At 42.9% G+C, this 27,384-nt stretch overlaps 1 protein-coding gene across 1 annotated transcript; it reads right to left on the reverse strand.

Annotated features, from left to right (window-relative positions):
• Positions 1-25,558: 25,558 nt before the first annotated feature.
• On the reverse strand, positions 25,559-27,039 carry LOC308103230 (retinoid-binding protein 7-like). Its single transcript, XM_080453131.1, has 4 exons — positions 26,907-27,039; positions 26,433-26,611; positions 25,781-25,882; positions 25,559-25,668 (listed from the first exon to the last, which is right to left on the reverse strand). Exons 1-4 carry the CDS (start codon positions 26,977-26,979, stop codon positions 25,609-25,611), a joined length of 414 nt encoding a protein of 137 aa, XP_080309257.1. The 5' UTR covers positions 26,980-27,039; the 3' UTR covers positions 25,559-25,608.
• Positions 27,040-27,384: the final 345 nt, after the last annotated feature.

A 27,384-nucleotide genomic window follows, 5' to 3' on the forward strand; every position in this document is an offset into this window, starting at 1 on the left:
ACAGCGCGTTGACTACTGGCCAATCACAGTGCGTCTTTTCCGGGACTTGTCAGTGCAATGGTTCTCAACCAGTGGTCCGGGAACCACCAGTGGTCCTTGAGGGGGTTCCAGGTGGTACCCAGCTAAATGATGGAGAGTTGATAACCAAATGGACCCTTATAGATCTTTAAATCTTGAGTATAACATTTCACACTGTCAAGAGTCAAATTGTTAAACATCTGCATTACTTACTAAACAAGTACACAATTAGAGAACGTAAATAATTGTTATTTTGACAACATCTTATCGAACGATAACATATTCTAAGTTTTGGGTGTGAGAGGCTTAAGCTTATCAAACGGTGTTCCGTGACTCAAATGCTGAATAAATAATGGACCTTGATATGAAAAAGGACCATGTCTCTTCTTATTTGAATTTCACAAATAGAGTGTGGAGTTTGTCAAGTTCCAACTAACTAGATGCTGCGCACAGCTGCTGCCTCTTAAAGGGTTAAAAGCTGGGTTACAAAAAGACCCGTCCCCACCTGCCTCTGATTGGCCTACCGAACTTCCGCTTCTGTGACGCACACGGCAGCCCTGCGGAAGCAGGAAGCGCGCCCGAGATACGAACGCTTCAGAGCCGAAGGAGGCGTCTACCTTTATATGTCTATGGTTACGTCATCCACAACTCATCTTCAAAATAAAAGTGTTTCACTCAAAACATCGACCTAATACAGGTATATTTAATTTCACAATAAAGCAACACCAACAAATATAATATTTGAGTGCAAAACGTATTTGTGTTCTTTACAGTAGGAGTGGCCTTTCTTTTCAGTTACATGAAAGGCAGGCATTATAGAACACCTTCCAACACAACACAAACACCATGCCACATGTTCAGGATTTGGCAGGGAGTGTGCAGATTGAGTCCATTTATATAGGCATGCGTTTGGATATAAGGCACTGAGCGCACTAGTCCAATACAAACCAATATGTGAGTGCGCTCCCGGTGCTCATATCGGAACGCACCCATAGGCAACAAGGTGATTAGTGAAGTGGCCACAGGTGAGGTATGGTCAAGGCGGAGATAGGTGAGTAACTGGGGTTGAAGTGAGATGGAATGCAATATGGGGAGTGGCTGGAGTAAGAAAGACAGAAAGGCAGAGAGACCGACACAGAGGAACAGACAGGTGAGACAGATCATCACAGTACAGGGTTTACAGTATCATATTGCCAGGCCACTCCAGGAGGAGGAGGAGGAGTAGGTGGCAAAGTTTTCTCTGTGAGCCAGAGCCTCAGTTGCTGCGCTGTTGGCGTCAACTTGGCCTATATGTCCTAAGGTGAAGGCTCAACACTCATAGCTGTGCTGCTGCGGTGTTGCTCATCATCAGCACACATGCCAGCGGAGGTAGTTGTGCAAAAATACAGGTTGCCTTCACCACATCCTCCACAACCCTCAGGTGGCACATTAAGCACTCTGTAGACCAAATGCACACCCCACCATCCTCCTGGCTCGAGACAGTCGATAGTTGTGTATCCTGTGCTTTAATGACAGCAGCCCGGAGGATGGCTTCGCGAACGGCCTCATCAGGTTCCTATATAGATAGAGGGATAAATGTATTGTCATCCATTTAAAAGCAAAACAATGCACCTTAAAAGTGCCAACATGGATCAAGTCACATGAAACAAACCTGCGAAACAAACACAAAGGGCATTGCTTTTGCACCTCCTAGAAGAGGTGTGTCTGGTGCAGTGGTGTAATGATGCCAGTGTACCTCCATCAGGCTTCTTTACAAACGCACCAACACCTATGAGTCTGAATCGATACCTGGCATCAACCACAGACAGCCAGTAAGACAATTGAGAAGGACCCTTTATAATTATGAAATGATGAGCCAGAGTTATTTGGGGCTTCAATTATTACGTGTTTCCCATCAATAGCTCCAACACAATTTGGGAAATTCCACAAAGTTTTATAATCCTCTGCAATGGCTGTCCACTCTTGTTGTCCAGGAACTGGCATATATTGCTCCACAAGACCATGACCAGAGTGCCTGACACGCCACTTTAATTATGCCCACCACGGTTGAAAATCCAACTCTGTAGTTGAAGGCCAGTGTTTTATGTGAAGTTGCCAGATGTCTGCAATGTAAGAAGGGGTTGTGGTTAGAATAGGATGGGTATACTGCCATTTATTTAACTCATAAGAGTCAGGTTATAGGCAAACTAGTATTTACTATTATTTTAACGTAATGATTGAAATTACTGAGCTTTCACCTGCATCACCATACCATCGTCAAGGGATAATAATAGGGCTTTGTAGATAGAAAATGTTACAAACATACATTAACCAATGCCTATTGCTATTTGCACTATTCTGAAATAGCTGATGAACAAACTCACAAGGCATCGCATCATGTTGCTTGTAGATCGGCTAGGCACCGCAAACAAATGCTTAGCCGCTCAGCAGGCCCAATCGGCTCTCTGTAGTTGGTGGTCTCTTCTGTGATTGTGGGTCCAACAATTGATAGGAGCTTGTCAAACTGGTTCGGCGTCACTCTTAAATATAATCTGAACCGTTCATCATCAAAGCGAAGCTCTTGGACCAGTCCCCAGCAATCCCCTTGTTGTTTCCTATTTTGGAGAGTCTCATGAACCCAAACTCTTCTTTTTTTTTTAGCTTGTTGCGGTTGCATCTCCCCTTCCAATAATGCAAGGACAAGTGCCCTCCGCCAGTCCATTATAGACACTGCACCTGAGATCTATAGTTTAATGAAGATAGCCACGGCTAGCCTGGGACCAGACGAATCTGCGAGTGCAAAAAAAATTTGCACTCTGCGATTTGGGTCTGGCACCGCTCCAAAGAGAATCCATTTCCTGCTCCAGAAGACGTGGGTGACCAATCAGGGTCCAGTATTCGAATATGGGAGACTGTAATTGGTAGTTGGTTGTAGGTCTAACCAATTGCGTCGAGGGCCATTGTTTTGATACCGCCCCTTAGGAAAAAAAACATCCTCATGGAAGCACCAGACTCATATCCATGCAGTGATATGCGAGGCTAAGCCACGACCGCCTAATAAAATTTGATAAACCGGGCTACAGACAAAGTGTTTGCTAGTCTACGGGCTACGGGGAGGGAGGGGCTTGAAAGCGAGTGACAGATGCCGAGGTGTGTCAGTGGCGAGGTTTAAGGGGCGGCCATAGCTGAGTGGTTAGTGAGCCCGCCTAGGGAGCCAGAGGCCCTGGTTGCCCCAGGTACGATTCCAGGCCAGGCCAGCATATGTGTCGATGAAATGAAATTTGTCCCTGAGCAAGACTCTTAACCCCTAATTGCTCACAGGCCCTCATTGGAAACAAGCCCGCCAGGACTTTCGTGAACGTCCTTGTTAAAAGGAATTATCCTTATGCCTGGCTGGCAACGTCAAGGCAGAAGGCGGTGTGGGCTACGGGGAGGGTCCTGAAAGTGAGTGACAGGTGCGTCACTGGTTATTGGGACAGAATGCGTGGCAAGCTACTTCGTTTTTTTAGAATGCGCTGGCTGCAAAAAACTGTCGGCCGCACACAGTTTAACAGCGGGCAACCACATTTGGGTGTGGCCGTGCCCTAAGGGAGGATGTTTTTGTGAAAAACAACTTGTGCGTTGAACCAGTGTCACATCAGATGTTAGGTATTCAAAATAAAATAATCTATTTTTTTCTAAGTAATAACATTTCGGACTAAGCATTGATATACAACCTTGTGATTGTTAAAAGAGGGCATCATTTTATTTGATTTAATTTAAGCGCTTAGCGTTACACTGAATGACATTTTATGGGGTACATTTATATAAATGACAATACAATAGAATTACTGGCTTTATTCATGAATATAAATACTATTAGGTGATACTCCAATGAACATAAAAATAAAAATAAAGTTTTTGTAATCGCTCTTTAAATTTTTGATACCTAGAAAACTGTATACGTCTTTGACCCATAAATAAAGTTTGTTACTATTGTTATTATAAATTAGGCTTCAGTGGGCGAGTAGGCTGCACCAACGCTCCTGATTTCGTGTATAGAGGGGCGGGTGTATAGAGGCGCAGAGAGACTGCGCCTGATCTGTCCGTCAACCCCCGCCCCGTTAACACAACACTACGAGCGACGCCCACTGCACTCTGGTTGGTTGGGGAAATGAACACTTCCTCATACCGGGTACACCGACGCGCTGGTCCAGGCTTTTATTTTTTAGCAAAACTAAACAATAAAAGCCTGGAGATCGAGGCTAGTGGGCGAGCAGTGCCGTGATAAAATATTCTGTAAACTGCGGCCTCTAGTGGCATATTGCTTTATTGCCCGAGGAGATGGTCCGCTCCATTATCCAATAACTTAACAGATAGTTAGTCCTTCTGTCAAAAAACCTTCGCAAAGGATATATGCTTAATGTGTCCTTGCCAGAGTTCACACCAGGTGGTTTGGGCAGTGGGTGGACAAAGTATATAGCCTACAGTACTCAAGTAAACACTCAAAAACTACGAATTACAAATTACATTTTCTCAATGCATTGCTGTAGCCTATTGAAATGTTGAATATTTCAAAAGATTTAGAACACTTCAAAACTATTTCAGAACTAGTGAAAATAGCGTGTAAGCTTGTACTAGATCGGCTATTAATTCACTATATTTGAAATAGGACTCAAGTTGTTCAGTCATAATGTATTTTTGTAAATGAAGCGGAGTGAAAGTCATGGGTATGCAAAAAAAATAAAAGAAAAAAAACTACCTCCAAACATTTAGTTAAGTGCAGTATTCAAGTAAATGTACTTACGGTAGTTACTCTTCACCACTGCTCAACTTAAAGTTTCCGGGTCACGGGAGCTAGGAGGCAGAAATGACATTCTTGACGCTTCTTTCTGCAGTCATACATTCATTAACCACTTTCAACCTGGCTTCCCTATTTTGGGCATGTCATTATAGACAAACAAACTTTTTTTTCCCTTTTTTTTCCTTCAAAAATGAAGGATGTATTATATCCATTATTTTCACTACATTTTGAACAGGGTTTTTATTATTTATTATTATTATTACTATTGTTCCTGAAATGACGCCTCTGCTCAGAGATATTTAACTTCCTTCAGTGTCTTCATTTACGCATGAGTACAGATATAAAGGTTAACTGGTTGGCGGAGTATTTCTAGTTGCTGTCGTTAGTCATGGTTGCCAGTTCCCACCTGATGTTGTGAGGGAGTCCTGACCGCTCCAGACCGCTCTGAATAACTGCTAGCTTACATAACGTCTTCAGGCTAGGACTTAAGTCTAACATATACAGGCCATTGGTTGTGGATCTTCCCACTAAGACGATATGATCTCCGACCATGCAACAGCAAGCTGTGCTCCAATCAAGTCTCAAAGGTCCTTCCCCCTTGAGCCCAGCCTTCTTCCAGGAGAAGGTCACTGGATTGAATGTCCAAAGATCATCGACGGTCTCTTTCAAGTTCTGGCCGGCAAATATGTACAGCTCTCCATCGTAGGCAAACGCTGAATGACCCCTTTGTTCTTCTGATAAAGTCGTGCTCAGCCAGCAGTTGGTTTCTGTGTCAAACACTCTCATTTTGTTGTCCGAGTCCCCTAACCGGCCCCCAAACACAAACATCTTTGTCCCGATGACGGTGGCAGAGTCACGTAACGAAGCCAGTGGCAGAGTCCCTCTGGTGTTAATCAAAGACCAGACCATTGTGGTGCTATCCAACTTGTACATGTCGTTATTGGTGGCCTTCTCCTCGGTCCATCCTCCTTGGACATACATGAGCTTCCCCAAAACACAGGCTGAGTGGCAGCACCTAGGCTCTGGTACGGTCCCCGAAGCCTCGGGCCTCAAACATTTGTGGGTGTCGACGTCAAACGCATAAAGAATGCGTTTGTTGTCCCCCCCAGAAGAGTGTTGTCCCCCCCAGATGTAGATGAGATCGTCTATCAGCACGGCTGTGTACTCGCAGTGTAATCCAACCGTAAGAGGACATTCTGCTCTCCCAGTTGGCACTGGGGGCAACCTCAGCCAGCGCAAAGCCACCGTGTTGAAGACCTGCACATGAATCTGACCCACGTCGCTGAACTTTCCAAAGTAATAGATGTTGTCTCCGACTGTCACAGGGACATGATGAGGAGGACTCTCTGAGCCTCCTTTCAGACAGACGGTCCAGCGGAACATCTTTCTGTCTGTCTATCTATCTCTATCTCTCTTTCTGTATCTTAATATATCTCGGTCGCCGTCTCTTGCAATCTCTCTTGACGTCTACACAACACCTTACATATAGCTGAACATAGCTGTTGACTGACATCATACACAGCATAAACTGTTGCCATGCCTGCCTTGTAGGGCTGGGCGATTAACGGGATGTCAAATTAATTTGACTCGGGACGGCAACGTTATGCAAAGCTCGGACAATCAGTTAAGCATTGTTCGGGGGAGGGAAGCCGCCGGGCGGAGAGGGTGATATTTGTCACTGTATGCACTCCTACTACGGGCTAGGGGGCGGGGAGTGTTGGGCGGGAGGAGTAGGCTCTGTGTCCTCCCGATGGGAGCTCCTCACTGGCAGGTGACGCAAAGTGAGTAGGTGCGCTATGAGCTTGTAGAGCTGCACCCGGCAGCTTCCTCACAACTTGAAACTGGAACACAAGCTAATAAATTATCTTTGTGGGGTTCTCTCCCGATCGGAAGAAATTGGTGTCTCACCAGATTTTTGTTTTTCTGTTTGTTAACCCATTAAGACATGAGAAGATTCTAGAAATGTCTTCTAAATCCTAAAAAAAAATTGAAAGAAAAACCCAACATTTTTTTCCTCGATTTTTCAAAAATAGCATTATTACATTACATTACAGTCATTTAGCAGACGCTTTTATCCAAAGCGACTTACAATAAGTGTATTCAACATAGGTAGGGAACGAAAACTACTAATCACCAGAAGTCTTTAGTGCATTTTCTGCAAAAACAAGCAACCAAGAGTATACCTAGCGCTAAGGTAAAAGTGCAATATATCAGCTACCTATTTCCTTAAACAGATGAGACAAAATAGCTAAGTCAAATGAGCATGAGCTAAAACAATTAAGTGTATCGACTAAACAAGATCCAATAAACAATACAACAATAGAAAACAAGCGTTCGTACAACTAGTTAACAACAAGTAGGTCAGGCAGAGAGGAAGGGTAGTGTTTCCTGAAGAGGTGGGTTTTCAACCTGCGGCGAAATATGGGCAGTGACTCTGCTGTCCTAACATCAGTGGGAAGTTCATTCCACCACTGTGGGGCCAGAACAGAAAAGAGTCGTGACCGTGTGGATCGGCCAGAAGGACCCTTGAGTGACGAGGCAATCAGTCGCCCCGAGGTGGCAGACCGAAGTGGTCGGGCAGGGGTGTAGGCATCGACCATAGCCCGGAGGTAGGAAGGAGCTGTTCCTTTCACTGCCCTATAGGCTAGCACCAGGGTTTTGAACTGGATGCGAGCCGCTACGGGGAGCCAGTGTAGAGAACGGAGAAGGATGGTTGTGTGGGAGAACTTGGGGCGGTTGAACACCAGACGAGCCGCAGCTTTCTGAACAAGCTCCAGAGGTCTGATGGCAGATGCCGGAGCACCAGCAAGGAGGGAGTTGCAGTAGTCCAGGCGGGAGATGACGAGAGCCTGGATGAGCACCTGGGCTGCCTTCTCCGTGAGGAAGGGGCGAATCCTCCTGATGTTGTAGAGGAGGAATCTGCAGGACCTTGTCACTGATGCGATGTTTGCCGAGAACGTCAGTTGATCGTCCAGGGTCACACCCAGATTCTTCGCAGTCCGAGTTGAGGTCACCACAGCATTATCAATGGTGATGGCCATGTCTCGGTGCGGACAGCCCTTCCCCGGGAGGAACATCAGCTCGGTCTTGTCCAGGTTGAGCTTCAGGTGGTTTGTCGACATCCACTCCGAGATGTCAGCCAGACAAGCAGCAATGCGTTCCTCCACTTGGGTATCAGAGGGGGGGAATGAGAGGATCAGCTGGGTGTCATCGGCATAGCAGTGGTAGGAAAAGCCATGGGAGTGGATGACAGTACCCAGAGATGAGTACTGAGTACTAGCAGATCTACAAGCTCATAGCGCGGCACTCGGTGCCGCGCTATGAGCTTGTATATCTGCTATTTTTGAATAGCCAAAGAAATCTAAAGTGACACAGATGCGTTCCAGGTATCAATGGGTTAAAAAGCTGGAGAAATGGTCAACCAGGTCAAAAGCTTTGGTTAAATCAATAAAGATTGCTCCTGTAAGTTTGCTATCAGCAGATGAAGAAAATATATCATTTGAGAGTTTTAACAGAGCAAGTTGTTGTAGAGTGATTTGAACGAAAACCAGATTAAAAAGGTGATATTGAATATTGTGTTTGCAGAGATAATTCGATAATTGTTTATACATACATGTTTCAAAGAGTTTAGCGATAGAACATTATGATTGAAATTGGTCTGTAGTTATTAGGATCCAGTTCACTGCCTGCTTTGTGTAGTGGAGTTATACGTGAGCACTTCCAGATGGAAGGTATTTCATAAGTTGAAATGGATAAGTTAAAAATATCGCAGAGAGGGTACATTAGAATGTGTGAAGCTAATTTAAGGAATTTATTTTCAATACCATCTAACCCGGGGCCACTGGAAGATTTAAGATCATTAATGACGTTCATATATTTTCCAATATAGAACATCACCAAACCCAGTACTGTTTTTATTTTTTATAAAAATGTTAACTTCCTGTTGATTTTGCTATTTTTATTAAGAAGAAAACCCGGACTGGATTCGCGGATCCGGATCTTCAAATAGTAAAATAAGTAGGAAGTTAACATTTTTATTAAAAAAAAAAACAGTACTGGGTTTTGATTTCTTGTCCACCTTTGGAGTTACATCATGGCAAGGTAACTACACAACCCAAACCTCTACCAAAGTGGTCTTGCCCTTTAAGGCTCCTGATATTCAAATGCTATTTTCTTAGTGCTTTCAAACTGTCCATGTCCATATTGGCAATTGAAGTTTAAGAGAATACAGAGACAAAACAAACAAGGTACACACACATACATAACAAAAAGAAAAACAAGAAAAACAAGAAAAAACAATCTGTGGACCATGAAGTGAAAGTATGGGCAGCACCTCTCGCCGGCACATGGGACACGCAGTCTTTATGGCGGCGAGCCAGTGGTCCACGCACTTCTGGTGGAAGGCGTGAGAGCACGGAAGGACCCTGAGCTGGTCTCCTTCCCGGTACTCGTCCAGGCAGATGGCGCACACGTCGTCGTCGTACGCACCGTCCCCTTTCTCGTACGCGTGGACCAGGAGTTTCCTCAGCAGGTACTCGCTTCTTTCGTACCCGTGTGTGTACCCGTGGACGTACTCACACACAGAGAAACTCACAAGAAGACATGTAACCACGACGATACCGGAAGTCAAACTGCAGAGGACGGTGTTGAGGACGTGGGTGATGAGGGTTGCCATTTGAAAAGGAAATACGGAACGTTGAATCTGAGGAACGTCGTCGTACTGCAACCACATCAGGGATAATAAGCTCACATTAACCATAACGATGCTGAAAAAGACAGGCCAGGCGACATCCGACCCTTCCTTGAAGAATATGGAAGTAAAGGAAGCCATATTCAGGAGCTGAGTAACAACGGTGAAGCTACGGGGTACGTGATCCTGCTCCTGGACAAGAGCTATGATCATTGTAGAGACCATGTAGAGGTTTCCCAGCCAGATGAACATATTGTGAACAATGGCAGCAGCCTTGTAGCCGGCTTACTTGAGAATCTTGATGTCAAAGATGCAGTCAAAGCTCTTGATGACGATGAATTGGTTGTCTGCAAGAGCGGGGGGGGGGGGCTCACGTGGACTCTCTCACTCCTTCACTACTGAGCAGTTCAAGTGCACCGGAAAAAGACAAAAGGTGGTCAAAGTGTCTTGTATTTCTGTCAAATTAGAACTCTAAATGAGGCAGCAGGTAGAGGAAGGCAAATGATGGGACATTTATTATGATCTCAATCTCGGCGCGATCATTTATCTTACGAGCACAGTGCTCAGACATAACCATATATAGAGTTCCCACTGCAGCTACACCCAAATATGGCTGACTGTGACAGCATGACATCAGACCCAAACAAATCGTGTCGTCATCACAAATCATATAAGGATCCGTATGAGGAGCGCCACTTCAACCATGACCATATATGGAGTTCCGGGTTGACCATTCACCTGTTTCCTAGGCTGTGTGTGTTTCACTTCCTGTCGATTTCATTCAGATGACCATCATTGGTCATCTGACCAGTTTCATTGGATTTCATTGGATCAAATCGACAGGAAGTGAAACACACACAGCCTAGGAAACAGGCGAATAGAGTAGTGTGTGAAGTCACTCAATCTAACCTCTGGAGTAACCATGGCGATCTAACGTGGTCAACCCTGAATGACGCAAAATCCCACCGTCAAACGTCAAATGCACATATAGCCCCCATCAAATGCACATAGTCTCCCTGTTGTGTTTTCTTATGTTCCTTGTTTCCTGGGTTCAGCTAGCGTCTTACTTTTCAGTTGTGTACCGTTATTTTGTAGTAATGCTCTAGTGTCTCCTGGTTTCCTCTGTTGTTGCTGTTACCTGTCTTGTTTTGCCTCCCTATGATTTGCCAGTGTTTCCACCTGTGTCCTCTTAGCCCCCTAGCCTATCCCAGTGTTGATAGTCAGTTGAGTTCACCTGTGTCTAGTTAGTCCTTGTGTATTTATACCCCCCTGTTCCCATTGTGTCATTTCATTTGCCAGTCCATTGTTGAAATGTTAGGTATGTTGAGTCCTGATCCAGTTCCTTGAATAGTCCTTGTGGCTTGTTTCATTGAATATTTATTCGTATTCTTAGTGCTTCCAGTGATTCAGTTTGTATTCCTGGTTATAGCTATTAAACACTTTGAACCGACCTCCTCTTCCCCATCCTGCATTTGGGTCCTACACTCTCCCGTCAAATGCACATAATATATGGTGATCAACATGCACTGATGTCACACACAACATAAACCAAATGCACATATTATGGAGATTTGATTTTCAACATGCACTGATGTCAGACACAACAGAAACTGTATCAAATGAACGTACATGGAGATTAGATTTTTGATTCATTGGCGGTGGTCTCAAAAACAAAGGAAAACGGGCAGAAAAAGACTTAATCGCTGCATAAATGTTAAAGTTAGGGTAAGTGATTGTCTTTGGTTAACATAAGTGTTAAATAGCTCTATATTCTGATAGTACTTGCTATAGAGCAGGGGTTCCCAAAGTTGGAGTCGTGACCCCAAGGACACTGACGGTGGGGTCGCGAAATAAAAAAAAAATATTAAAAAAATAAATAAATGTCAACAGAATGAATGAAATACAATCTAAACATGATTACAAATAGTACATTTTTCCCATCTCATTAGGTACTGTAAATGTGATTGATTGAATTCTATATTAACAAGATCATTAACAGTACAAGTAGTAGGCCTACAGTCAAAAGTCATACTAAAATACATTACAAATGTGCACCGAACTTGCAAGTTTATGTGCATAAATTACCTCCAGGGTTAGGTGGGGTCGCAAGTCAATAGCCGCATTATTTTGGGGTCGCGGTCTGAAAAGTGTGGGAACCCATGCTACAGAGTGTTTGTTCAGTAACAGGAGTCTCCATGTCTCTCCAGCTCATTATTAAACAGAAAATGCATTTTCAGGTCAGGATACCAATTGTTTCCAATCAGGTTAGAGAACTCAGTCAGGATACAGATTAAACTAGAAAAAGTGCTCCTCGGAGCACAAGTCTCCGCCAGGTCAGGTAGGTTATTATGGCCTCCTGGTGGCGCTATAATAGGCCAATGTGAAAAGGGTGCCATTTATTCCTAGGCCGTGCACGGCAATCGGACACTGCATGCATGATTTGAGGCATTTTGTTCTAAAAATGTGTTTTGCTAAATTTGACCTGCTGGTGGCACTATAACAGGCCAATGTTAAAAGGGTGGCATTTGTTCCTCAACGTAGTGCAAATGTGCATTCAAAGTTTCACCGCAATCATGATTTGCTGCATTTTGTTCAAAACGGGCCACTCCTGCAAACATTACATGTCAATGTTAGCCAATCAGGATGGAATATGAAAAATCAAACAGATCCGTCTTGATCACATGACTATAGAGATCATGTGTACCGATTTGCGTGAAATTTTGATCAAATCTGAAGGCTTAATATCAAAAAATGTGTTTTACATAAGTCTGCCTCCTGGTGGCGCTATAAAAGGCAAATGTGGAAAATGCAGGGCAAAGGTTTTTCCTTGGCCTCTAGAGAGTGTGCATGCAAAGTTTTACACTGATCGGTGCAGTTATAGGTAAAAACACGAATCGGCCTGTTACAGCGCCACCATGAGGCTGATTTGAACATTTTCAAATGGCATTTCTTCCCCGGCCTAATGGGAATGTGTGTGCAAAATTTCACGGAAATTGCATGCTGTGTTCATGATTTGAGTACTCCTGCAAACTTTGAGAGACAATTTTTGCCAATCAGGATGGAATATGAAAAATCTGAAATGAGCCGTTTCTTTTAATGACTATAGAGATACTGTGTACCGATGTGGGGGATTTTTGGCCAAAATCTGTAGGTGTACTGTTCAAAAATGTGTTTTGCACAAATCGGCCTCCTGGTGGCGCTATAAAAGGCCCATGTGAAAAAATTGGAGCAGAGGTTCTGCTCTGGCATCCAGGGAGTGTGTGTGCACAGTTTCGCTGCGATCAAGCCAACGGTGTCAGAGATTAGCTGTCCACAAAATGACAGAATGACACACACACGGACACACACACACACACACACACGGACGGAAGGACGGACGGACAGGGGGTAAAACATACTCTCTCGCCATGCCTTTCGGCCTGGCGGAGACAATGACACACAGTCATCGGTAAATGACGTGGCAGGGTAATATCTACAATCCCAATGTTAACATTAGAAAATGAAGTATTGATTTTACACAGACTGCAGAGGTACATGAACTGTTTTTCTGCATTACTGTTATAGTAGCTGGGTACTATATGCATCACTACATCCACTGTAGCTACAGTCACAACATTTACTGTTCCTCCAGGTGGACCCTATTGCATGCCATGTTTTATCATCATAATCCTGACAATATTTCATTTCCATTGATGGTCATAATCTTATCTATGGGTACAAAATATATAAAATGATGATGAAAAAGTAAATGCTATAAATAAATAATTTGTTTCTGGAGTTGTTGGTTTGTTTATTTGTTTGTTTGTTTGTTTTCACCTATATAAACCCAGAGACATAGTTGTAACAGGCAGCAAGTAGCATTGAATGTATCAGACGTAAGAATTGTGCTGCAACCAAGTATTTCTTCACAAGGAACAATGACAAGAAAAACTGCGGTTTTGTCCTTCTGCTTTTGAATGTATTGAACCACTGAATGAGTATTAGCTTACATTCACAAGACATTTCAAATAGATTGTATTTCAGCTCAGCTAATGAAATAAAGTATGTTTGAAATCATCAACAATAAATTGAACTTTATATTGAATATACAACTCATCCTATATATACTGTAAGAGTCACTGATATGAATGCTTTATTGCAGACTCAAGGTCCATAGATACATACAGATACAGACTCCAACAATAAACATGAATTAAAAACAGTCCTTTTCTCAATAAATTGGGACGGTTATAAATACAAGCAGTTTAGCCAATGTCTCCTAAGACTAGAGGTATATCTGATGCAACTCTTCACAGGGTTATTTATATTGACAATGATGGTATTCTCAGACTCATCCAAACGGCACATGAATCTGTGCATTAGATTCCTAAGAACAGCTTGGAGAGTATTGACTCTTGCAGCCACAAACATTTCACTTGCACTGCTCCATCTAGGCCTTTTGAGTAAAATTCTCATTGCATCATTATATGCAACTTGCAATTTCTGAAAACTTGCTCTCTTGTACCTTGACCACAAGTGGGCAGTGTAGAGTGGTGTGCAGTAAGCTCTGAACAGAGTGATCTTAACTGCTTCAGAGCACATGCTGAACTTACGTGCGAGGATGTTCGCCTGTGCATACATCCTACGGCACTGTCTGTGAATATCATCATCGTCTGTCATGTGTTCTGTAATAAAATGGCCGAGATACTTGACCTTACTACAGACATTGAGCACATTAAAAGAAAGTTTAAAATCGGGAAATATTTGACCCTTGTCCTCTTTAGTTCTACAGATTAAAACAACACTCTTACTGGCGTTATACATGCCATCATTTTCAATACCATACACAGTGCAAATGTTGAGTAGCTGCTGGAGACCAGCGATACTTGGGCTCAGTACCACCAGGTCATCTGCATACATCAGGTTATTCACTAGACTATCACCCAGCATACATCCAGTGTTACAGGCATTTAACTGCTTAGACAAATCATCCATATATAAATTAAAAAGTACAGGGGACAAAATTCCCCCCTGCCTAACACCATTCGTGACTCGAAAAGGGAGAGATAAACTATTTCCCCACTTAACTTTCATAGTCTGGTTGGTGTACCAGTAGGCTAAAATCCTGACTATGCTCCCAGGCACCCCTCTTTGGGTTAGCTTAGAGAAAAGCTTAAAATGATTGATGCGATCAAAAGCGCGTGACGCATCAATAAAGGACATAAGGACTGATGAGTTTTGTCCTCTATATTTATCTACCATTTTCTTTAGTGCATAAATGCAGAGGTCAGTGCCATGCTTGGGTTTAAAACCAAATTGATTATCTGAGGAGTGAATGTACTCATACATTTTGTCCAACAGTATCTTTTCCATCACTTTAGATACTATACTTGCCAATGCTATGGGTCTGTAATTATCTAGACTGCTAATTTTTCCAGTCTTGTCCTTAATCACAGGTACTAATAGAACAGAAAGCATAGAATCAGGTAGCATGCCATGAACCATAAAACCAGTAAAACATAATGCAAGGAGAGGATATGTTCTCATACTGGCATATTTCAAATGCTCAGCATCAATACCATCAAGGCCACTAGATTTGTTGTTAGTTAGTCTGTGTACGGCATTATACACCTCCTGTGCTGTGATAACCAAGGGGTCATCACTCGTGATGTTGTCTGCCTTATATATGGCTCACTGTTGATACAGTTAAACAGAGCACTATAATGCAGGCGCCATACCTCAGCTATATTGTTTGCACCTGAAGCTCCACCTACAGTACATGGTAAGGGTGCTTTGCAGTTGTTTAGAACTCTGACTTCTTTCCAAAAATCAACCACATTATTACTTAACAGCTTCTTTGCCATGGAGTCAGCCCTCATGTTTTGTTCATTTTTCTGTATATAGCGAACAGCATACTTAAACCTGGCATTGGTGAGCTTCTTATGCTCAAGCAGCTGCCCTTGTCTAGGTCTGCCTGCTCTGTCCCAGGCCTTAAAGGCTTCACGGGCTTCCACATGATGCTCGGCTACAACCTCATTCCAACCAGGTCTGTTGTTGTAGGTTTTGCTATTTTTATGTTTTTGGTAAGGTTTACCGCTTTCGTGCAGAGCACCCATAATGTTATCATACATGAGACATAGAGCTTGTCTATGCTCCTTCACCTTACAATTTGAATCCCTACACATAATTGCATTTTTGCAAACATGTATATTTTTTTAAATATTTCTCTGTGAGAGCACAAAAAACTGAAAGATCTGCCTCTGTAAGTTTAGCCCAGTCTACCTTTACTATGCTGGTGTTCCCTTCAACACTTGACACACCAGGTAACTGCTCAACTTTGATTGACATTAAAAAGGGAATATGGTCAGTTGTTGCTGTGCCATACAAGATTTCCATACTCCCCAGGGAAGCATGTGCATCAGCAGTGCTGATGCAATGGTCCAGCCATGATGTAGTATGCCAAGCCTCACTGATGTATGTATAACTATTTGCAGGCAGATACCCTTTGGTTGACAATATAAGTTTATTATCCTCACAAAAGTGAATCAAATGGGATGCAAACATTGACCTGCTATCAGTAATGTCTGCATTCATATCTCCAATAACATACACATTAGATGACGAGTTATCCTGAATAAAAGAATTAATAAATGCAAGTCTATGCAAATACTCATCTTCATTCCCCCGACATTCATAGGGTGTATACACATTGAGGATTACAAAATCTTTATCATTGTGGATAAAATGTATAGCAATACACCAGTCCACACCCAGTCTGATCACTTTTATCAGTGAGTCAAGCTTCTTGTTCCACAAAATAGCAACACCCCCAGGTATCCTCCCTCGGACTATTCCCATAGAGAGGTCTGTTGTAGACTCCCCAGCTCCATGGAAGTTATGATTAAAACAGTTTAATTTGTCAAGATCTTGTTTGGCTAAAAATGTCTCTTGTATACACAGTATATCACACTTGTCTAAAAGAGTGTCAACAACCATACGGCGAGCTTTATCCCCTGCGCTCTGGCCCAAACGCAGGCCACGGCAGTTGTATGACACAAGTTTTATTTCCATTTAAAAAAAATGTCTACTTTTCGCCCACGGCACCAGCCAGGACGCGTATTCCGCTCGAAGTCGCAGCAGTGTTTACCCCCGCAACACCTTCCCTGCGCGGCTCGTAATAGCGCCTCACAAGCGCCCCGTCCGGCCAAAGCTCCGGTTTGTACATTTCAGCCACTTCTTTGCATTCAGCAGACACTTTAAAGGATCCGAATCTGCTTTGTTGTACAGTGTTAATCTTTTGGCACTTTACCTCACGGCCAAGTTTCTCTTTGAGATATCTAGACAGTGTTTCAGCGTCTAGTTCAGGAGAGAATTTGGAGGCGAAAACACTCACCAATTTAGTTTTGACAGTTTGAATTCCAGACTGAGCTCCAGTGCCCACGATCGGCGCAGCACGGACTGCTCTCCTCTTCCGACCATTATCTACGGCTCGCGGTCCCGCCTGAGCAGCAGCTTTCGCCGACCCGTGCACAGGTCGGCCATTCTTCACCACCACGTTCCATCCAGGGGAGCGAGACATGGCGGCCATACCTCCGGGAGACCGCTCAAGCGCCACCTCAGCCCTCCCCACATCCATGGGGGAGCGTCCCGACGTCACAGTCACAGCCCCGTCGCCGCAGCTCGCCGAAGGCGCTGATCTCCGGTGATTCCTCACTGATAGCTCGCCCTCCCTTGGGCTCCCTCTCTCTGAGGCTCCCTGCACTGCAGACACCGTCTCCGTCTCAGCAGACACCGAGTCCCCAGCACCATTCTCAGCGATCACCGGCTCACTCATTCTCTGGCGCTCGAGTGCAGATACTCGGCGATTAGTGTCCACAGCAATCGCACGAAACTCCTCAGTTAGATTAGCCTGAAGCTGCATTGCATGTTTCAACGAGCAGACTTCGTCGTATGTCTTCTGCAGCCTCCCAAGCAGGCTTGAGACATCCAGGCTGTCATATGACACCGGCGGCAGCTCGTCTAAATAGTGCGATACAAATCTCTGAGTATTGTCCCCTGTTACGGCCAGCCGTATTTGTATTTATTATTATATATTTGTATTTGGTTTATTTAGGTAATTATGATGCTTTGGAATATTGTGGGATTATTTGTGGCTTGTTTTATTTTATATTGTTTTTCTATGTTCCATATAAGGTCATGAGTGGTGGTGGAAGCTGTGAGTCTGAGTCTGGGTGTGGTGCTGGTATGAGTGAGTGAGTGATTGACTTCCAGCTGTCCAGATTGACAGGTCCAGCCTCTGGCCCTGTTCCCCTGCTCCCATTCGTCGTCCCTTTGTCTCCGCCCAAGCCAGGGTTGGCTGTTCTCTGAAGCTCACCTACAAAAGCTCATTCTGCCCTGACTGTCATGGGGACTGGTCGCTCTCATTTGAAAGAGCAAGCAGAGATTCAATCCCTCTGTCTCCCCGAACCCATGTAGCCTGTTTGTTTGTTCCTTTGTCCTTCAGTTACTTTGTTTGACCTTGTTTTCTGACCCGTATTATTGAGTTAGTTACTTTATATATATTTGCCTATTTCATTCATTATTGTATTAATCTGTTCACTTGCCTTGTAGGGGTGTTTGGTCTTCTTATTTGGTTTAACCACTTTGTTATTTGTTTCTGTTTATTCATTAGTTAAGTAAGTTTAGCAATTGTATTTTTCTTTTGTTAGGTTTAGGTCAGGGGGTAATTTTCTTTAATAGGTAGACATTTTGCCAATGTAAACCGACACCCTGAAGTTTTTGGCACTTATGAAAAAAAGACAAGGGGGGTCGTAACATAATTTGGGGGCTCGTCCGGGATAAATTATAGCATAATATCGATCCAAATTATAACATAGTTTGGGGACTCTGCTCGGTTTAAAAATTTTACCCCTGAAACGTATTCCTTTTTTGAAAGTTACTTTTTGAGTATTCGGTTTAATTCGTTCGTTTTAACAGGTTGCATGGGTTTGGTTCGGTTCGTTTCGGTCTGGTGAGTAGTCAAGCTTTGTTCCATTTTAATTTTGGTTGGCAGGCTAGGTACAGTATCTCTGATTCGTTGTTATGTCCTTGGTAGGAACAGATGAGGTTGCATATTCTTTCCCGACTTCTCCCACGTTAGATAGATTGGAAAAATGCACTAAATCTGACTGCAAAGGCCTTCAAAATGTCTGTCCCATCGGGTGCCAATAAGGCCGAGCTAAGGTCCTATATAGAGGAACAACTTACTGAGAGGGGGCTCGTGGAGCGAATAAGTACCGGGCTAGCGGAGAGTACGATTGGGCGACCGGGTGAGAATGTGGAGGCGGCTGCTGACACAAACTCCCCGGCGCTCAGTGAGCGTGGGGACGGAGAGGCCGAGGCCTTACTTCATGACTCAAGTACAGAGCCGCTTGCATCACTGCTGGGGGGGACTCACAGAGTCTAGAGCTGGCCCTCCGCCTCCGAGAGGTGGAACTCAAAACCAAAACCAAAGAGGTTGAGCTGGTGCAACTCCGCATCAGGGCCGCAGGGCTCGACAGGTCGCCTGCCCCTCAGCCCAGGACAAGTGGTTCTGGAAGCCCTCCAGAGACTTTCAATATCAGTAAGCATATTCCTTTGGTACCACATTTTAAAGAGACAGAACTTGATTCGTATTGTGACGCAATTGAGCGCATTGCAACCACTGTAAAATGGCCTAGACATGTGGAGTATTACTGCAATGCAAATTGGTGGGAAGAGCTCGGGAGGTTTGTGCAACCTTATCAATTGAGTTTAGCTTAGAGTATGATGTAGTAAAAGAAACCATACTATACTACAGACATGAGTTGCTGCCGGAGACGTACAGCCAAAGGTTTAGGTCCTGTGAGAAAAAAATGCCAATCAAACATGTGGAATTTGTATGAGATAAGACTGTGTTTTTGATAAATGGTGCTCAGCAAGCAAAGTTTTGACTATTGACCAGTTCTTGAGTTAGTCCTATTAGAGCAATTCAAATAATGAACAAAGGGTTGATTCTGTGTCCCAGGTTGCTGCGTGCACCGAGGAATTAGTTAAACGCGTGTGTGTCTGTGTATTAGGATGATCATCTGTTTTGTGTGGTGACTTAGGTCGTGTCTTAGTCTTTTTGTTCAGTATTTTTGCTCGCTTCTGTCATCTGTGCTTGGGAGGGCACACATGACAGAAGAAACTTTGTGCCCTTACCCACTCGTTTTCTCTTTGAATCCCTATTACCCACTCAGTGATCGTGTATTCGATTTTTCCCACTCGATAACTTCGTTCGTACCCCTTTTCCTCCCCTTCGTGTGTTTTCCGGATTGTGTCTTCGTTCGATTTGTAAATATGCAAAAAAAAATAACGTGAATTTGGAAAAACCCTGCCATTGGTTTTCGTTTTGTCTGGTGCACTTGCACTTTGTTCTCCAAAAAAAAGCTATGGCTTAAATTTGTGTTTTTTAGAAAGAATAAAAAAGACAGCCTTCTTTGGGGGAACTTGCACAACAGACATTTCGTAGCAACTTCTGTGTTTGGTCATTTTGTTAAAAGGTTATTGGCAGACCCCTTTTAACACTCGCATACATTTGTAGTCCTGTTTTTATTATTCCGATGGTGTTTTATGCGTTTGTGCCACTCGGGCTTTGTAATACACCCTCCACGTTACAGAAAACAGCAAGGTGTACCTCATGTGTTTTGCAGTAAATTCCAATCACTGATTTGAGCATATTCACACTTTGGAGGTTGAGGGACCTCATTTTGAAACTTAGGATGGTGAGTTCGGCTGTGCATTATGTGTCTCTCGTTTAGCCCCTTCTGGAGATAACTTTTGGGGGGGGAAGTTTTCTTTAGGGAGGGGGGTGTTACGGCCAGCCGTATTTGTATTTATTATTATATATTTGTATTTGGTTTATTTAGGTAATTATGATGCTTTGGAATATTGTGGGATTATTTGTGGCTTGTTTTATTTTATATTGTTTTTCTATGTTCCATATAAGGTCATGAGTGGTGGTGGAAGCTGTGAGTCTGAGTCTGGGTGTGGTGCTGGTATGAGTGAGTGAGTGATTGACTTCCAGCTGTCCAGATTGACAGGTCCAGCCTCTGGCCCTGTTCCCCTGCTCCCATTCGTCGTCCCTTTGTCTCCGCCCAAGCCAGGGTTGGCTGTTCTCTGAAGCTCACCTACAAAAGCTCATTCTGCCCTGACTGTCATGGGGACTGGTCGCTCTCATTTGAAAGAGCAAGCAGAGATTCAATCCCTCTGTCTCCCCGAACCCATGTAGCCTGTTTGTTTGTTCCTTTGTCCTTCAGTTACTTTGTTTGACCTTGTTTTCTGACCCGTATTATTGAGTTAGTTACTTTATATATATTTGCCTATTTCATTCATTATTGTATTAATCTGTTCACTTGCCTTGTAGGGGTGTTTGGTCTTCTTATTTGGTTTAACCACTTTGTTATTTGTTTCTGTTTATTCATTAGTTAAGTAAGTTTAGCAATTGTATTTTTCTTTTGTTAGGTTTAGGTCAGGGGGTAATTTTCTTTAATAGGTAGACATTTTGCCAATGTAAACCGACACCCTGAAGTTTTTGGCACTTATGAAAAAAAGACAAAAAGAGCTTGAAATCTCTGCACAAAAAAAGGAAAATAAAATCAATTCATTTTTGAAAGCGACTTTGTCCTCCATTATTATGTCACCTCCCCTACCCTAGACAGGGGGTCGTAACATCCCCACATTCATTCAGCACTTTTAGGCAACTTTTGATGTTGTTTGCAGCCTTTTGTAGCCCTTTATGAGTTATGTTCCGCTGAGAAGATGGGCAGAACTCAAACAGAACCTTCTTCGAGGCTTCAATGCTCTCGGATCCAAAGTTGTTTGTAGCCAATAAAACAATCTCGCCCTGCACCCAAGGCTAGTATAGTCCAGCCTGACGTGAAGTATGCAAATATAAGTACACACAAGAAGACTCCAGTCCAGTGCAGCAGGTGCTGTGTGTCTGCAATCAGGACGTGCGGGGGGAGGGCTGACGTGAAGTATGCAAATATAAGTACACACAAGAAGACTCCAGTCCAGTGCAGCAGGTGCTGTGTGTACAGTATAGCCTATTCATGATTCATGAAAAAATAAAGGTGTCAAAATGACTACATATATAGCCCACATTTTGGGAAAATCAAGTTCATAATTCAATAACAGTGAAACAGAGCATCCAAGTCTATACAAATAGCATTTTGGCAATATAATATAAAACCTGAAATCACTTCCAAAAAGTTACTCCTTTTTTGTGGTTAACAATTAAAAGTTATGGATGCAGGCAAGCTGTTCATGTTCATATTGTTCAGAGAAATGAAGGGGTGTATGCTTGATCGTAAACATTTGATTTTGAGACTTTGGAATTAAACAGGCGTTTAGTGTGTGTGCACGCACGTGTGTGTGTGTGTGTGTGTGTGTGTGTGTGTGTGTGTGTGTGTGTGTGTGTGTGTGTGTGTGTGTGTGTGTGTGTGTGTGTGTGTGTGTGTGTGTGTTGGGGGGGGGGGGGGGGGGGTAGCTGTGTAGTGTGTGATAGTTACCCCATATTTAGTCGATTTCTTCTACTTTGTGTACTTTAACTGTAGCTGTCACGACATGTGCAGATCATTGTGTGTACAACTAAAAAGGTGCACTCAGTAGAGTGCAAATCTCCACCACATAGGGGTCAGCCTATGTTCCAACAGCCATCTGATACCTCAACCCCATGTTCCCTCAGCAGTCAGCACCTTTTTTCCCATCCAAATCAGGCCCTGTGTTCCCTCAGTTCTGTGTTCTCTCATGAACTTTTTTACATCCCAAATTCGGTCCCATGTTCCCAAATGAACTTTTTAAATCATAAACTAGGACATTGTTTTAAAGCACACATCTAAGTAAGAAGTGCTCCTCATTTCAAAGTAATATAGAAAACAAAAGTCAGAAGTGCTCCTTGTTTCTCTATTCATATGCTCTGAGTAAGTGTGTGCATGTGCGTGTGCGTGTGCGTGTGCATGTGCGTCTGTCCGCAGCTAATCTTGCAAACTACAGACCGATCAGCATAACATTTCTTGGGCACACTGCCAGCAGGCCAAAGAACTCAATTCCTGAATATTATAATCTAGAATACCATCGGCTCTTTGTCACTGCCCCTCTGCCCCCTCTGGCCACATTTTCCAGGCCTTCACTGCCTCTTTGTCCCCTTCTGCCGTTCTGCCCCTCTGGCCTTTTTAATGTACACTTATTCCCCCTGCTTTCTCTCTCTCTCTCTCTCTCTCTCTGAGTCTCTTTCTGTCTATCTGTCTTTCTATGTCATTGATTTCTCCCGCAGCTTCCTCTGGTCCTGACGGATGCAATCCATGACGTGCATATTCTGGATAGGCCTCCTGGCCTGTTCACCTGCTGGTGAGGTCCACCTGTTCACCTGCTAGTGAGGTCCACCTACTCCTCACCGTTCAACACCCCCTGCTGACAGGCGCCGTCCCAGACTGTTGGTTGGACGGTAGGACAAAGATTGCCCGCCAAGCTTATTTTTGTTTTTTTGTGGTTAATAAATAAGATTATTTATTAACCACATCTGTGGAGTTTCCCTTTTTAAATGGTTTATATACATTTCTTACTTCCTCTCGTGATTCATTGCGCAAGACTTGCAAACCTGCCATATTACAGATCACATTGCAAGTAAGTAAGTAAGTAACACTTTCTTGTTGACTGTTACCCCCAAATTGGTGACCAACCGAAGTGTGTGACTCCAGTGGTCCCTGTTTTTTCCTGCACAAGCAGCACATTTAGGGTTAATTCAATTCAATCTTTATTTCAGACCCAGGAAGATCCATATCACAACAAAACAACACCACACAATAAAAAATTAATAAAAAACTGCGTGTGGGGTCCGTTATGACAGCGATTATGTCATTTACTGACTCAGATGCTCTACACATAAACCTATACATAAGGTTACGTAGCACAGCAGCACAGGTGGGTACCCCAACACTAACAAACATCTGGCTTGCACTGGAGCTTCTTGGAGCTCTCAGCAGCAGCCTCATGCAGTCATTATAGGCCACTGTAAGGCGTCTGATGCTGCCTTGCCTGTAGCGACTCCAAAGGTGGGCAGTATACAGTGGTGTACAAAAGGATCTAAACAGAGAGATCTTCACAGGTACTGAGCACATGCTAAATTTGCGACACAGCATGTTTGCTTGGGCATACAGCTTACGCTGCTGCCTATAGATGTCCTTGTCATCTGATAGGTCATTGGAGATAATATGTCCCAAATAAGTAATCTCACTGCACACACTAAGGGCAGTGCCAGCCAGGTAGAAGTCAGGAAAGGTAGATTGTCTGTCTTCCCTACTTCGGACAATCATGACCTTACTCTTTTTAGCGTTGTATTTTATATTAAAATCAAAGCCATACTGTGAGCATATCCTCAGTAGCTGTTGTAGCCCAGCACTATATGGACTAAAGATGACCAAATCATCCTCATACATCAGGTGATTAATTAACGAGTCACCAACTCTACACCCTGTCCCACATGCATTTAACATCAATGATAAATCATTCATATAAACATTAAAAAGGAAAGGAGAAATAATTCCACCTTGACGGACACCATTGGTCACATGAAAAGGAGCAGATATTGACTTCCCCCATTTTACTCTCATTGTCTGGTGAGCATACTGTAATTGCTTTTACAACAGCAAAAGTTATTGCTTGCATTATGCACTTTAATTACATATTTACATTCTACATTTAATTAATTCCTGTGCACTATTACTATAAATTATTTTTACCAGAGGATGTCATATGGTCTGCTGGACAGCACATGAAGTTGTTAGTAAAATGTTACTATACTGTCACTTATATTTTTGTCCTCAGTTTCCTGCCATAGAATCCAAACTGTGTGATTACAAAATATGAGTTTATTGATTGATTGATTGATTGATTGATTGATTGATTGATTGATTGATTGAATACTTAATTAGTCAAACACAATAATACATATCAACAACAAATACAAAGCTCTATATGTACAAAGGAGAAAAACTTTCGGCAGTGAATGACACCTCTTTTCTATGGGAAAAATGTGTTTACCTCACCTTGTGGTCTCCTGATAGATGGTTTGTCAGGCCTGTTTTGAAAGAGGCCAGTGATCCAGTGGTCAGGGCATTCCACATTTTGGTGACAGAGTAGTAGAATGATACTTTTCCCATGTTTGTTCTTTAACTGGGTAGTACCATATCGTCGCTCTTATTTCATAAGCATGTAGAGTCCACTACTGTATGGAGTGCAACACAGGTAGAGGACTTGTCCTATCATGCTCTTCCCTTTAGTTTGAAATTCTTTCACAGTCTAACTGATCTGCTGGACTAACTACTATATTATTTTATGTCAGTAGATATAGTGGCACTGGTGTCGTTTAAATTCTCTGGCTGATTTGTGTTCTAGGAGATTTGCTCTAGACTGAGCACTCGTAAGACCAGCTGTCTGAAAAATAAATGAGGTTTAGACAACAGAATGGTCATAAAAACAGATTTGAATTCATAGACATTAAAGTTTAAGACAGTATGAGAAAAATACTGGAGATGAAATCATTTACTTTAATGCCTAAAAAATGAGTCTTGGCAAAAAAAAGCAAATATATATACATCAGTTTGCCTTTTGGCAGGCAGAAAGTGGTCATCACAGACCATGTGCATAATGAGTTGGTTCTATCTCATTTCTGATTGGTGCAATTTGTGATGTTGCAATTGCACCCGGTCTCCCCTACTAGAGGCATAAACATGTTGAATATTTTCAACATAAATGCTGCAAGCATAAGTGGTAGGTACATAACATGGTACAAGCTTTTCAAACAACTATCCATAGCTGCCGACTATCTGGTCAAGTTAAACCAATAATGCCACCTAGTGGTCTAAATCCACATAGCATCAAGGGCCCCTCAATGCAGCCTGGAAGATGGGGCTTCCAGACTGCCTCAATGAGCCACAGCCAGTCCATAGCATAAGCCTACCCAGACGAAAAAAGACAGATTTTGATTAGCAGTCACATTACAAGGAAAATACTAGACCACACAATGTTCGGTCTTCTCAATGACATTGAGTGAGCACAATGTGCTAATTTCCTCCAGAGAACAATTCCTCTTATCCAGAGATTAGACTTCCATTCATCTTCATTCGTTCCCATTCTTCTTGAAAACCTGCTCGCAAACTTGGCCTTCACAATACAGCTCCTAAGAAGATGAAATCACTGATATATTCAACCGACAATAGTTTTTCCAAATGTCTTTCTGGCTGTTTGTAAATTGTGTGTAGATCAAAGAACTTAAATGTCAATGTCCTTACCAGATGAAGCTTATCCTCCTCAATCCAGTGAGCCCAGCCTCGTTGCTTCTTCTCACCAAACTGATGACACACCAGTTTATTCCCCTCCCATGTGACCAGTGACTGCACCAAAAGAGAAAATGCAAAGGGGAGAGATAAACACAATGTACTACAGTATATCATATAAAAACTGAGTTTATGCAAAGTTCATTCATTCCTCAACAGCATGTACTTTATCCCTACGCGCAGTATTGCTACCTTTCATTTTCATGTCAATCCCACAACAATCCTTAGCCTTCATCTGATCTTTATTGGCTACCATTAATATAAACAGGGTTCAATTTGCTGGGGTGGATAAGGGAAGAAAATATTGTTTCTGCTTTTGATATCCGGTCATTAATTTTTATTGCTGGTGAGATTGTTTCATCCCTGCTTTTGGTCAGACTGAATTAAATACGTGCATTTCCTTTTTGTGTCTGATGTTTGATAATGTCACAATTTGAAATTTTATTTAACAAAAACTGTAACTGAAATAGCAGATCTACAAGCTATAGCAGCTATTTTCACTATTATGTTGTACAATGAAGTACATGGGGCTTAATTATAGTTAAGGGAGTGTGTACCCCTGTTTATTATAAAATGAACCCTGAATATAATCTTTACACTCTCCTACCTTGACGTGTCTGTCGTCAAGACCCTGGGTAAACTCCTCAAACTCCTGGTCCACTTTGAAGGAGAAGGCGTATGTCCGGAAAGTGCTAATGGTTTTGACGATGAACAGGTCCCCCTGCTGCTCAATCACTTTCCTGTGCTTCAATCTTGCAGCAATCTTTCTCACAAAAAGGCTGATACCTGGGAAAGGCAGAAAGATGTTTCCCCGCACTAGATATTAAATCCCGCCACGCTGATTCACTGGCAGAAGTTAGCAATACAACAACTGTCCTGCTCTTTCAAACACAGGTAGCACTAAGGAAAAAAAACCAGAGTCAGCATGTTCTTTTTCAGTGTCAGGCAGTGCACAACACCCAGTATTAAAATGAGAACTGAATATTACATACATTATATATATATATATATATATATATATATAAACCTGAATAATAAAAAAAAACTATAATAATAATAAATCAAAACAGCTGTAACGCACCTAGTGCTACCATGTAGCCCTCCAAGTTGACATTGCTGATCATGTCCCATGTGCCACACAGGCTATCTGGCATTTTTAGACCATAAACTCCAACTGCAGTATGTGGATGAGAAGACTATGCTGTGTAGTGGTGAAAGTGAGAGATTGGTCAAAAACTGGTCTTAAAGGCACTGGTGACAGGGAAAGAGGTGTGCCTTCTTTTCATTTGCTGTCACCTGAGGCCAAGTTTTGTCTCTGTCCCTGCCAGGTGTCTGTTGGTTTCCGTGGGAAACCAACACACAACAGTTAAGACTGGTGCCTGCGGGCAGCTCATCTAGCAATAGACACTTCAATACGTTTGTTACACAATGCTACTCAAGCACATTTACATCCAGTGTTTGGAGGGGCGCTCTTTTCAATAATGGAAGACAATGCTGCCTCCTGTTTGCTAATGCATTCATTTACAAGCTTTATATTGTAAACTGAGGCTGAATTTGGA

This window comes from Gymnoscopelus braueri (genome assembly GCF_963280865.1).
Source record: "Gymnoscopelus braueri genome assembly, chromosome: 16".
Classification (NCBI taxonomy): domain Eukaryota; kingdom Metazoa; phylum Chordata; class Actinopteri; order Myctophiformes; family Myctophidae; genus Gymnoscopelus; species Gymnoscopelus braueri.

What these genes read in the sequence shown, in the direction of transcription:
- LOC308103230 (XM_080453131.1), bottom strand. Translation starts at nt 26,979, where the DNA reads ATGCCAGATAGCCTGTGTGGCACATGGGACATGATCAGCAATGTCAAC. An exon ending in GGGCTACATGGTAGCACTAG is followed by an intron (nt 26,612 to 26,906) that starts GTGCGTTACAGC and finishes TGCCTTTCCCAG; the next exon opens with GTATCAGCCTTTTTGTGAGA. An exon ending in TTGACGACAGACACGTCAAG is followed by an intron (nt 25,883 to 26,432) that starts GTAGGAGAGTGT and finishes CTTTTGGTGCAG; the next exon opens with TCACTGGTCACATGGGAGGG.